At 40.1% G+C, this 13,928-nt stretch overlaps 1 protein-coding gene across 2 annotated transcripts in view; it reads right to left on the reverse strand.

Annotated features, from left to right (window-relative positions):
- The window catches only part of TBC1D4 (TBC1 domain family member 4), a 66,578-nt gene extending 61,238 nt beyond the window's left edge, over positions 1-5,340 (reverse strand). Inside the window, exons 1-2 of one of the 2 annotated variants that reach the window (XM_047080674.1) lie at positions 4,712-5,336; positions 3,201-3,290 (exon numbers count right to left, since the gene is read on the reverse strand). In XM_047080674.1, the coding sequence (XP_046936630.1) occupies positions 3,201-3,290; positions 4,712-5,245 (624 nt within the window). In that variant the 5' untranslated portion in view covers positions 5,246-5,336. Of the gene's footprint in view, positions 1-3,200; positions 3,291-4,711 lie in introns of both variants that reach the window. The other variant, XM_047080682.1, reaches the window with a different exon arrangement.
- Positions 5,341-13,928: the final 8,588 nt, after the last annotated feature.

A 13,928-nucleotide genomic window follows, 5' to 3' on the forward strand; every position in this document is an offset into this window, starting at 1 on the left:
CTCCATTTCTCATTATAAAATAGTAGTAGTAATGGTACCTATGCCAGCAATTTTCAAAATTTACAACTAAGAATTATCTATAATAGTCACCAGCACATAACTTTGATAAACGGTAACCTCTATTACATATCTTGTAATATGCTCAGTCTATCCAATGGATATGAATAAGGGAAATCAATTCTGACCAAAGAAAAAAGTCAATAAGGAGGAATGAGGTTACAATTTATGAGGTAAAAGTAAGCTCCATCTGGCACAACTCCTTAGAGATTAAAAAATATCTTTTACTAGCTTAGTACTAAATGGGAAAAATTCATAGCACCTCATTAACTTAGGGAGACTTCAAGCAGTGGCAATGTCTCCAGAAAAGAAAAGCCACTCCCTTCTTCCCTATGCTTGCCAGGGACACAGTCCTATAGATTTGCACAAAGAAACTGTTTGTAGGTGTGCATGCGTTAAAAAGCAGGTCTGTTGCTGAATGTGGCCACATTGTATCAGTTCAGTTCAGTGTGGAGAGAAGTAATAAGAGCAGGGCACTCAGTGAGGAGCAGAGGTTAAGTTGACAATTATTCTCATCAAAGGCCTTTCCACAAATGTTTAATTCTTTTTCTGCACCAGAAGGTTAGAAAACAAAGCTTGCTCTAGAAAAAGAGGGGGAAAAGCAAAAATCATGTTTGGACTGCTAGTTTTATATATTTGGTTTGGTTGGGGTTTTTTTCTTTTGTTTTTACACCCACCCGCCACCCCCCCCCCCCTTTGGATGTTCAATGATCATTGCTAGTTTTCTTACTGGGAGGTCTGAGGACTGGACAGGTGAGAGGCATAGCTTTTTAGAATGACTGTTGGTGTTCTGGGGGGCAGAAAGTACACTGGTTTGTACATCACTTCTTCCTCTATACTCGCCACAAGGTCCCACATGTAAAAATGCTCATTCAACATTTATTGAACACTTAACTATTAAGCTATATCTTAACATTTTATTCTGATGCCTTACAGAATGAGACACCACAAAATAAGACACCTGCCCTCACAAAGTTTATGATCTTGCAGGGACTCTCCAGTAGGCAGGTAATTACAAGACTTAATAACTATTTTTTTCAGGGGTGCCTGGGTGGCTCTGCCAGTTGAGCATCTGACTCTTGATTCTGGCCCAGGTCGTGATCTTGCAGATCATGGGTTCAAGCCCTGGATCAGGCCCTGTGCTGATGGTGCAGAGCCCACGTGGGATTCTCTCTCTACCTCTCTTTCTGCCCCTCCCCTGCTCATGCTCTTGCTCTAAATAAATAAATAAACTTTTTTTTTTTGTTTTTTTCAAAGTGAATATAATCTTTCTACCACATTTTTGGTCCTTTAAGTAGAATTTAGAAAATTACCATTTATCATTCCTATAAAGATGCTGCCTCTCTCTCTCTCTGTTATTAAAGTAGAAAGTTTTTACCTTCATGACATTATTTTATGTCACCATGTAATATAACAAATATTAGAATATTAGAAGCAAAACTGCATTAGCTGAGGCCAAGGTGAATAATTAACAAGATGTACAAAAGCTTGTCATTTTTGAAAGGAAGAATGTCTAACTATCATACCTATGGCAATGCTAACTCTGAAATTTAAAAATAAATAGGAAGTCTCAGGGTGCCTTCCTAGCTCAGTCGGTTTGAGTGTCTGACTCTTGATTTCAGCTCAGATCACGGTCCTAGGGTTGGGTTGTGGGATGGAGCCCCACATAGGGCTCTGCACTGAGTGTCTCAGAGAGTCTCTCTTCCTCTGCCCCTCGCCCCTGCTCACACACTCTCTAAAATAAAAATTAAAATAAAATAAAAATAAATGGGTAGTCTTGTGTGTTTGGGGTTGTTTTGTTTTGTTTTTTGTTGGTAGTCTTGATTTTTCAACATTAAAATACAGAAAAGGACCTTGGCAAGATCTAGGTCCCTAAAGGTGCACCTAAGTCACCCCACTAGGAGAGAAGTTAATCCTTTTCTATTCCAGAGGCCTCCACTGAGGCATCCACTGAGGCATCCTTGCATTATTAACCTTCCCATATTTAGGTTTAGATACTCTCTCCACTCCAACATCTTCAAAAACTCTTTCTGTGTTTACAATATATTTAGGAAGCTCTAACTTTCAGACAGACATTGTAAATTATTACTGTGGACACTGGTGTAGGCCTACTATGACATTGCACACATTTAGCTGTGTCAATAATTTCAAAACATTCAAATACACAGTTTGTGACCTAAAAATAAACGAAGAACAAAAATATACCAAAACGTTGTTTTTCCTACTTTAGCATTTACATTAAAAGAAGTTGAAAGTACTAGTTCTCCTTTTACTACCTACTAGGATATAAAGAGCAAACATGACTCAGTGATACCCACAAGTCCCACTGCCCGAGACTCTGAGGAACACTAACTGTGAAGGTATGTCCAAAAGAACTCTCCGCCACAAAAATTCCACCAGAGGAAGGTATCTGATGAAGTGACATTACAAGGAGAAGACAAAAATGAGGACCAACTATTAATATACTGAGGGACCTGGACAGGATTTTGTTATCAGCAGAGACACAAACACAAAAGCTCTTATTTAAGACAAATCCACTTAAAAAATTAAAATTCCAAAAAAATAGTAAAATTTGAAGGAGCCTAAATCTAGTTATTGGATGGTTAATTTAAAAACAAGATTAGGGGCGCCTGGGTGGCGCAGTCGGTTAAGCATCCGACTTCAGCCAGGTCACGATCTCGCGGTCCGTGAGTTCGAGCCCCGCGTCAGGCTCTGGGCTGATGGCTCAGAGCCTGGAGCCTGTTTCCGATTCTGTGTCTCCCTCTCTCTCTGCCCCTCTCCCGTTCATGCTCTGTCTCTCTCTGTCCCAAAAATAAATAAACGTTGAAAAAAAAAAATTAAAAAAAAAAATAAAAACAAGATTAAGTGGGGCACCTGGGTGGCTCAGTTGGTTAAGTGCCAGACTTCGGCTCAGGTCATGATCTCACGGTTTGTGGGTTCAAACCCCACATCAGGCTCTGTGCTGACAGCTCAGAGCCTGGAGCCTGCTTCAGATTCTGTGTCTCCCTCTCTCTCTGCCCCTCCCCTGCTTGTGCTCTCTCTCTCTCTCTCAAAAAATAAACATTAAAAAAAAAAATTTTTTTTTTAAATAAAAACAAGATTAAGTTGGCTTCATCAAACATAAGATGTACCTTAATACGTACCTGAGAACAAGAAGAGATATCTTTAAAATTCTTTTCAAGCACAACTGATTTAGTGTCTGGACTGATAAGGTTAATCTCAAACCGCCCAACCTTAAAAATAAAAACATTCCAGTTAATTTCAACTTGCAAGGACCCAACATCTTACTTTACAATTAAATATCCAAATAGTAATACAGATTCAATTGCTCACATATTCACATGTGCTTCAACACCCAATCCAACCAGTATTTCAACTCCAAATATCGGCTGCCTCACCACATTTCCTCCTTTTGTCCAAAGATCATGAAAATTAAACAGGTCTTAAGTTACGAGATACAAGAAACCTTTTTTTTTTTCCATATTAAAAGTGATTGTCTTTTTAAAAACATGCAACCTTTCCTCACTTCACGATTTCTAAAGCACCAATTATTTTATTATAATTGATAATCATACTTCCTCCCAAATGGTCAAAAGATAGTGTTTGCAATTGGACAGATTAGTTAAAATTTTTGAAAACCAACAACCAGAGAAATTAACATCAATTCCTGTTGCTAGTTAAAAAACCGAATAAATCCGACAGCCCCAAAAGAGAGGAAGCTCAGTGAGAGTTATCACCCAAGAAAAGACCATGGACACTTTCATTACATGCCTAGAGTTATCAAAAACAAAAGAGGACAAAACAAAAGAACCCATGAACCTCTGATAGGTCAGGATTACACACAGGGATTGTTTACCAAGGTACACTGTGGAATTTCCTTGCCTAGGGTTCGTTACCACAGGATAAAAGGACAGTCACTCATTTTTTTTTTTTTTTTTCAGGAAAAGTCAGATCTTACAAGCTGAGGACTAAAGAACCTTTCCAGGGCTTTGTTTTCACTGAATTTCTTTTAGGTGCAACTTGGCATTTTCTATCTCCTGTACAAATTCGAAAACTACTTTTTAGAATGAAGATGTATCTTTTACATCTATAATACAGTCTGTACCACATTATTTTAGTAATGGATCCAGTAAGGAGTCAGGCCCATGATGTTTCTTTAACCTTCTTCTTGGGTATAACAGAAGGAACTGGTGTGTTCTCATCTGAAAATACACCTGTGAGTCTCTAGACTTTTCCTTCTCTAAAGAAAACTTTCTCTAACCCCATGCCTATCTCACTTTCCTAGACTCACATCTTTAAATCCGCTGTAAGACTGGCTTTCTGCAGCTGTATAAGAGACAGCCAACAACTTCCATTAAGATCAATCTAAGGCAAACGCTGGGGGCACGAAGGAGAATCTACTTCATTGCTTTTTTCTCCGTCTCTCCGTGTCCCGTTCCCTCATTGCTTAAAATCCGCATTCCAGGTCTTCCTCGCAGCCCTGTTCTGCTCGCCTTTGCTCTTTTCTCCACCAGCCTTCTCTTCGGGCAGGGAAGAGCGGAGACTGGAGGAGCGAGCGCAGAGCGCGGAACAGGGCGGGGCCGGCCCGGTCGGCGCCGCGCGAGGGAGCCCCGCCCGCATCCTCCCCTCCCCCCCAACCCCGCCGGGGCGGCACCTGGAACAGCATCGTCCTATTCTTCTCCGAATCCGAGGGCTGTACGTGACTCGGCGCGCTGGCGTGTCTCCTCCGCGGCTGTGGTTTTTGGCTGTTCTCCTGAACCTTCCTTTGTAAGACGCCAGTGACACTGCTGCACCGAGACCGGAACTCCTGCTGTTCGTCAAAGCCACAATCTTCCAAAATCCGCTCCGGGAAGCCAACTCGAGAGCTGGGCAGCCCAGGCTGGCCGGCCGCGGCTGCGAAGGCAGGCTGGATGCTGGGGAGGCCATCCCCTTCCTCCGCCAGGACTTCTGAGGCTGCGGCCTCGAAGACCACCGGGTCATCGCCCGCCTCCGCGCCGCCGCGCTGCTCGCCCTGGCTCTTCAGGCGCTGCTGCTCGTGCAGGCTGAACTTCTCGATGCAGTCGTCGATGAGGCTCGACGGGGCCTTCTTGTGGGTCACGGTCACCTTTCCGCAGTACAAGACCTCGAACTTCTGAGAGTTGTAAAAGGCATCCTCGTTGTCTTTGCTGGCTTTGGCATCCTCTTTCATGGCAGCTTTCGATAACTGCCTTATGCTGCTTATAACGTCAGGAACCTGGAAAAGAATTTAAAATCCACATCTCAGTTGAGTATTTAGTTAGAGATCATTTGCATTTACCCAGACTTGTTCTTTTCACACAGAATGCATTCTCATTCTAAATGATAACATATGGAAAGGAAGTCAGACCACACCCAAGGTAAAACTTAAATTACACTGTCAGACATAAATGACTTAAAAGTAGGATAGAAATTTAATATCAGTATTATACTTTCCCATTTTAAATGCATTTGTTTCCCAAAAACAAAACTGAGATTAAATAGGCCACCGCCAGCCTTTAATAAATCATAATATATCCTTTGAGTAGTCTGAAAAGTTACAATGATGGGTCAGTTTTAAAAAATTGAGATTTAAACAAAAGTATACACTAACAGATATCAACCAGGACTGAAAAAATAAATGTAATAAATAAATAAATAAAAGTTAATTATAAGTCTCAGCTAAAAGGAACCAATGCTTCAACAATGAGGATAAAATAAACTTTCTGGATAAGGACATTAAGATCCAGACACTTCTCATCTGCATATTAAAAGCATAGTAAGATACCATTACATACCCATTAGAATGGCTAACAACAAAAAGATGAAGGACCCGCTGGGGTGTGGAGCTCTCATACACTGTATGCAGAAATGTAAAATGGCAAAACCACATTAGAAAATCTTTGGGGAGTTTCTCCGGAGTTAATGTGGATCTATCTCATGACCCAGTAATTCCACTCCTAGAAATTGAGCTAAGAGTCCTGAAAACGTATGTCCACAACAAAAGCTAGTCCACAAATATTCACAGAAGCCTTACTCACAATACCCAAAATAACCAACCCAAATGTTCATCAACAAGTGAACACTCACTAACCATCAGGGAAATGCAAATCAAAACCACAAGGAGATATATCATCTCACCAAATGGTTATCATTGAAAAACGCAAGAGAGAAGTACCGGCAAGAATGTGGAGAAAAGGGAATCCCCATGTTGTGTCAGTGGGAATGTAAACTGGTGCAGGTAGTATGGAAAACAGTATAGAGTTTCCTCAAGGTACTAACCATGGAACTTTTATATGATCTACCAATTTCACTTCTGGGTATATATCTAAAGGAAACAAAAATCACTATATCAAAAAAGATACCTGCACCCCCATTATTAACAATAGCCAAGACATGGAAACAACCTCAGTGTCTGTCCATAATTAATAGGTTTAAAAAATGTACAGTTTAAATATAAATGCATGGTGGAATATTATCAAGCCATAAAAAAGGAAATCTGCCATTTGTAGCAACATGAATGGACCTTAAGAGCATTATGCTAATTGAAATAAGTCAGAGAGAGAAAGACAAATACCACATGATCTTAATTATATGTGGAATTTTTAAAAACTGAACTCACAAAGAAAACAGATTGGTGGCTGTCAGAGGCAAAGGAGGTAAGGGGTGGAGGTTTGCTAGGAATGGGTGAAGGTGGTTAAAAGGTACAAACTTATAGTTATAAATAAGTTCTGGGATGTCATATATAGCATAGTGACCATAGTTAATAATACTACATTATATATTTGAAAGTCGCTACAGAAGTAGATCTTAAAAGCTCTCATCACAAGAAAAAACCTGTAACTATGTGGTGAATGATGTTAAAATGATTTTGGCAATCATTTTCCAATATATACATGTATCAAATCCTTATACACCTTGAGCTAATACAACCTTGTATGTCAATTATGTCTCAATAAAACTGAAGAAAAAAAAAAGCAAGCAGCTAAAATGTGGTACATTCATACAACAGAATACAAATCTTCATCTCTCACTTGGTTTACTGCACACATCTTTTAACTGGTGTCCCTTGCCCCCTTCAACCTACTCTCAAAAGCCAAAAGATCCTTTTTAAACTGAAGTAGAATCCTTTTTAAACTTACTTCACATTACTCACCTGCAAATCCTCCAAGCTGCCCATTTCACTAAAAGACAAGATCCTAACAATGCCCTAAGGCCCCCTCGCCATTTGCATGTGATAAATGTATAGATTAAATATGCCCTATGGCCACATCTCCTCCATATGACCTTTAGTCAACCTAGATTTTCATCTTGTCATCCTAACCCCATTTCCTAGGACCTTACTCCTAAACTCCCTCACACTCTGCAGCAGCCATACTGGCCTCCTCAGAGCCATTCCTGGGACATGCCCGCCACATTCCTCCCTCAAGGGCTCTGAGCTCCACGCTCCTCCCCTAGTTAACTGCATGGCTCACTCTCTCACCTCATTAAATCCACGATAATACCACCTTGTGAGGCAGCACCCACCCCCACACCAAAACACACGCACAAGCACACGCACGCGCTTGCACGCACACTGACATAGCCACCATTCCCTGGATTTTTCCCCACTTCATTACTCTCTCTATATAGCACTTATCTCTTTTAACATCCTGTATAATTTCTATGCCAGAAATGTAGACCCTACGAGGGCAGTGATTTCTGTCTTTTGTGTGTGTTTTTTTTCTTTCATTTTTTCCTTGTATCCCAGAACCTAGAATGATTCCTGGTACAAAGTACATACTTATGTTGGCCAACGGAAAACAAAAAAAAACAAGAACTTTCTGGATAATTTTTACCTTTGGGAAAGAAGATAATTTTATATTCAGGGCTGCTTCACATTTAGACATACGTGATAGATCTTTAAATCTTCTAGCACCAATTCTAAAACCGGAACTTCTCTTCACATAATTATTTGAGATATACTGCCAGAACACTCACAGGTTAAAATCATAAGAATTTTGGGGCTCCTGGGTGGCTCAGTCAGGCAACCGACTTTGGCTCAGGTCATGATCTCGTGGTTTGTGAGTTCGAGCCCCACGTTGGGCTCTGTGCTGACAGCTCAGAGCCTGGAGCCTGCTTCAGATTCTGTGTCTCTTACTCTCTCTGCCCCTCCCCCACTTGTGCTCCGTCTCTCTCTGTCTCTCAAAAATAAATAAATGTAAAAAAAAATTTTTTTTAAATCATAAGAATTTCAGCTTGCTGGTCAAGTACTTCCTTTGAAAGAATAAAGTCCAAATGCTATAGTTTCAGTGACTACCCTGAACACCTGACCTATCTTGGGAAAGAAGTCAGGTGTTTTGTACTAACACATGACCAGCAACCTTAGGCCCCTGTCCTTTTCTTTTTGCCTTAGTATCTGACAAGGGCCAAAGCTAAGGAGAGTGAGCTAGACATTCAACCCTATGAAATGCAAAATGTTTCTAGCGGCTATTAGGCCAAACCCTGAGACAGATGGATGCCTTCTTCCTCACTAACCATATTTCATGAAATACTTTTCATCTAATTTTGCAATCCAAGTGTTCCTAAGTTTCCAAAGTGTCTCTGTAGAGTACAGAAGAAATAATCTGACTTGTTAACTGCACCATGAAATACAGATTCTAGTTACCTTTAATATTCTCTCTCAGGTCATGACTATCAACAGCTTTCCATGACCTGGGATGCAGAGAGGCCCCACCTGCTGAACTGACCTAGCAATACCCGACTCTGTTTTTGCTTATTGTTACATGGAAAACACACATAAAACATTATACAGCCCCTGCCAACACACTCAGAGCCCACATGGGGAGGGAGACACTGATAAAGCAAGGTCAATAAAGTATCAATAGTGAGGAAATGAGTTATTAGAGAAACATGAAAACCTATAAGACATTTAATTGGAGAGGTCAATCAGAAGCAGCACAAAAGAAAGAAAACGCAGTCTAGTACTTGCACATACACATGATATTTTGGGAAAATGGCATTCTCTTCTAGGACAGTGTTGGTATTTTTTATGTACATTTCTACATTTTTAATGAATTTGACTCTTTGTAGGTACTGAATGTTTCAACATCATTTCCCGCCCCCCCCCCCACTATTATTATACTGTAAACTCCTAAGTGGAGGACTGAGTGATGGTGATTTTGTTCTTACTAGAATTCTTCCATGTGACCACTGGGAAAGTATTCTGTGCTCAGAAGAAACTGAGTGACTATCGTCAGCAAACAGAGGTAATAAATAGTAGCAAACAACTACCTAGAATCCTGATAAAAGTTCTCTAGGAGTGCTACAGGCTTAGTAAATTCCTGTTGCTAACTTGAAATATGGTACCCCAAAAGAGGAAAGCCATAGCTTTTCACTCTGCTCAGTGCTCACCCAACTAGGAAGTGAATATACGGGTCAGGAATGTCTCCAGATGCCATAGAGCACCTCAAACTATACAGTCTAGGTGCAAAATCTAGTTATTCATACCCTAGCAGTGAATCATGCCAATGTGCGGAACCTGACCATGTCGTATGGAGCCTGATGAGGATTTCATGCCAAATAAAGGCAAAGGTTTTATCCTGTAGCAGCACATAATCTTTAACACAAAACAATGATAATGAAAAAGACCAGCCAAACTAGGGATCGAGAGATTTGTAGTCTACCCCCAGCTCTGCCAGGAATTTGTGATATTCTGCATCCGAGAGTTTCCCCTACCAGGGAAAGGGGGGGGGGGGGCGAGATAGATGGTCAATAAGACCTCATCCAGACCCAAATTTCTGTGAGTTTATTTTTGCACCAATGTCAATACAGGAACAAGGAGATGGAAAATCAACTCTACTATTAAACCAGAAATAGTATAAGTCATTGAAATGATTCGTTTTCATTAACACACAAGAGTCAATTCAGCAAACAATAAATGAGCAGGGCTTTTTTCCAAATGCCTCATAATATCAAGAAAAAGCACAGTGCCACCTTTAGCCAGTATGTTGTTGTTACACCTTCAGTGATCTCACTAAAAGAATTTAGATTCAAGTATTAAAAGGCAGACAATAGCAATTCCTCACCCTAGAGAGAAAAGCAAAAAAATGTCCCTAGATCCCTAGATGCCATGCTGTGGTTTCTCATTATCATGATTAGTTATCACACTCCAAGAAATCCAGGGGTATTATAAAAATTATACTCCACCTGACTTCAAAAGAAAACAAATTTTACAAGAACCACAACTGATATTTAAAGGCCTAGGCAAACACTGGAGAAAAATCTGGATAGTAAAAAGCACTAGGGAAAGGTACCTTTGGTCACGAAGCCAGTTGAAAGTCATTCTCCAAGAGCTCTAGATATGCCAAAGTGATGTAGTCCTAGGAATTAGCCTTTTGTCACACTTCAAAAGTTCTCTCTCTTTTTAAATAAGCCGGTGGTAATTCCGTTATATTTGTTAAAGTCCACGTTATCACTATGCAGCCAATTATAAAAGTCCCCAGGAATAACTGTGATTGCTTCAAAAGTAAAGTATTTCCTGACTCTGCAATCAGGAAACACACTGATTGTTCAGGACTAAAGAGCAGAAGCTTTAGCTTTCTTTAAAAAGAAACATTTTAAATTTGACAACTATTGTCTTTCTTAAGCTGCTTAAATAATCATAAGTGTCTAAGGCTTATTAATTATGAAGACAAGAGAAGATTATAGTACAATGTCCTTTTTACACAAAAAAAATGGTGACCAGATGAACCTCAGTAAGCACTTAAAATGGATATAAATATGAGTATGAGAATAAACTTAAACCATAGTTAAAGCAAAAAATAACTAGGCAAATTCTTTTACAATCAATATGAGCTTAACCGCTTGACTCATTATGGATCATTTTATAATACTTATAGTAGGCACAGAAAAATTTAGATAAGTACAAAAAAGATGGGGGAAAGGATTCTTAAAAGTTGAGGAAATACACTAGGAAACATTTCAAGTAAACTGATAAAGCTGCCTAATGATAAGAAAATTTAAACTAGTCTCAAAGAGAGACAGTATGGAAAAGAAATATATTTGCTTTGGAAGTAATACATGCCTTTAGGGAGAGGGCAGATTTCCCTCCTAAGTATGTTTTACTCAAACTTTTAAGTGGCACCTGGCTGGCTCAGTCAGAAGAACCTGCAGCTCTTGATCTCAGGGTCATGAGTTCAAGCCCCACAATGGGTATAGAGATTACTTAAATAAATAAAAACTAAAAAAAAAAAAAAAAAAAAAAAAGATCAGTTTAGCATTTGGAGAAAAGACTGATTTGATCACTTGATGTTATAATTTCTGTTTGGCTTTCAAAAGCTTATCTTCAACCAATGGAAAGTGATAAGACAGCATATATGTGCCATGAAATAGTTCACCTATGCTAAGGAAACAGTACCCATTACCTGAAAGTGCAGAAGTTTTTCCAGCCCCAGTGACTTTGGAAGCATAGTCTGTGTTGTCATTTTTAAGGTGAGGCTGTCTGACAATCTCAATAAGAAATAAAATTGATTTTTTTAAACCATCTTAACTTTTACCTGAAAGTACTTAAGCAATTCTTTGTATTTGGTTAAAAATATAAATTATAGGGGCACCTGGATGGCTCAGTCGGTTGAGCATCTGACTTCAGCTCAGGTCATGATCTCGTGGTTCACAAATTCACGTCAGACTCTGCGCTGACAGCTCAGAGCCTGGAGCCTGCTTTGGATTCTATGTCTCCCTCTCTTTCTGCTCCTCCCCAGCTCGTGCTCTATCTCTCAGAAATAAATAAAAACATTAAAAATACATATTATTATTTAAGGTAAATTTTGCATGGTAAAAAGAGGTCTCACTATCACTAGGTCTAGATTCAAAATTACTAGAGTAATGCAGGGTTTTTAAACTCACATAATTATAAAACTAAAGGTTCCCTTATGGAATCACTGATCCCCACTACCTTGTTTTATAGATGTGGAAGCAAGCTATTTACATCAAAGTTAAACCAATAAAGGGCGGGGGGTGGGGGGTGGGGGGGGTCGGGAGGATGACATTGCAGAAAAGAGACTCTTTAGAGCCAAAGAAAGCTGAGTATCTCCGTAACTAAAACCACAATCAACCAAGTTGCGATGGTTTTGATCCACACAGACTTGAGTCAAGACAGTTTTCCTCTCAGACCAGGCTTCACTTCTTAGATATTCTCAGCCACTTTGCTCCAAACTCATTTTTTGCTCAGCTCTTCTCTAACCCATGTTTCTTGCTGGCCTCTGAGTTAGCCCAAGCTTCAGAAAGGGAAATTCTTAAAACCTTTCTGCTAAATTCTCCCCTTCCATTCTGTCTCACTGCTGCTGTCATTGAATCCTGTTGCTGGACTTGTGCTTTTATGACTGTTGCAAATTTACAAAAGTGCCCTCGGTAGCAGCTGAGTTTGGTGCTAGAGAAAAATAGCATAACAAGATGGAAGATGGGGTAAGGAATAAAATGGTGAAGGATTGGCAAAGGCAGTCCTTCTCAAATTCCCTTTCAAGAGGAAAATCACGATTGTAAAAGTGGATTCATCCCTAGCATGGTATATTAGAAACACACATAACACGAGGTTAGAAGTCTTGAGTTTAAAGCCCCATTCCAATATCTATTATTATCTGTGGTAAAGACACTATACATCCTTCTCAGCCTCTGGTTTTTCATTCATCTGTAACATGGAAATTGCCATGTTTATTTCAGAGATAATAAAGTGGGAAAATTAAATTAAATGTGCAAATGTGCCTGACACAGTGCTGGGACAGCGAAAGTATTTAATAATGTTTAATTATGGGGCACCTGGGTAGTTCAGTCGGTTGAGCATCTGACTTCAGCTCAGGTCATGATCTTGCGGTTAGTGGGTTCGAGCCCCACATCAGGCTTGCTGCTATCTGCCTGTCAGCACAGAACCTACTTCAGACCTTCTGTCTTCCTCTTCCTCTCTCTGACCCTCCCCCCACTTGTGCTCTTTCAAAAATAAACATTAAAAAAGTTTTTTTAATAATGTTTAATTAAATCTACAGTGTAAGTAGGATTTATACTGTAAAGAGGAAGTGAGAAGCTGCCGATAAATTTGTAAAAAAATGTATTGCCTTTCTGAAATTTAAATTGCAGTGGGGGGAATATAATACATAAGTAAAATATAAAGGATTCTAGATAGTGAAAATTGCCAAAGAGAAAATAAGTGCAGGGAAGGGGGACAAAAAATGTGGAGGGAATGGCAGAATAGCCACGATTTTAGAGAAAGGACCCTCTGTAAAATATTTGAGTAAAAACCAGAAGTCAGCAAGGTGGTGAGCCATATAGATATCTAGGGGAGGAACATTCCAGGCAGATGGAACACCAAGTACCAGGGCCCTGAAGCAGAAATTTGCCTGGTGTGTTCAGGGAACAAAGAGGAGCCAGTGTGGCTGGATATGAGTGAGTGAGCAGGAGGAGACTATCACTCACAATGGGAGACTAAAGAGATATCAAAGACTATCAAAGAGGCCACTGCGGGGAAAACAGGAGGCATCTCAGTCATGCAGGGCCTTGAAAGGACTTTGGCTTTTCCTCTTGGTGAGAGCGAAAGCTACTGTAGAGTGCTGAGTTAGATGCTTAAGGGCTCCCATTGCCTACTGTATGGAGGAGAGATGGTAAGGGTGAGGAACAGGAGCCATGGCACCCATCCAGGGTGAGCTAACAGTGGTTCACTGAGGAGCCACAGCCAGGGAAATGGCGAGAACCTGAAGGTTTCTGGATATAATTTTAAAGGCACAGACAAGGGGATCTGTTGATGGATGTATTGTGCCATGTAAGAGAAGGAAAGGAGGCACGCATGAATTTTATGGGTTTGGGCCAGAGGAACTAGAAATATAAAGCTGCGGTGAAACAGGTTGGGG

The sequence above is a fragment of the Lynx rufus genome, unplaced genomic scaffold (genome assembly GCF_022079265.1).
Source record: "Lynx rufus isolate CCGP_SWC_20201006 ecotype Redwood Valley unplaced genomic scaffold, mLynRuf1.p SCAF_1, whole genome shotgun sequence".
In the NCBI taxonomy this organism is placed as follows: Eukaryota; Metazoa; Chordata; class Mammalia; order Carnivora; family Felidae; genus Lynx; species Lynx rufus.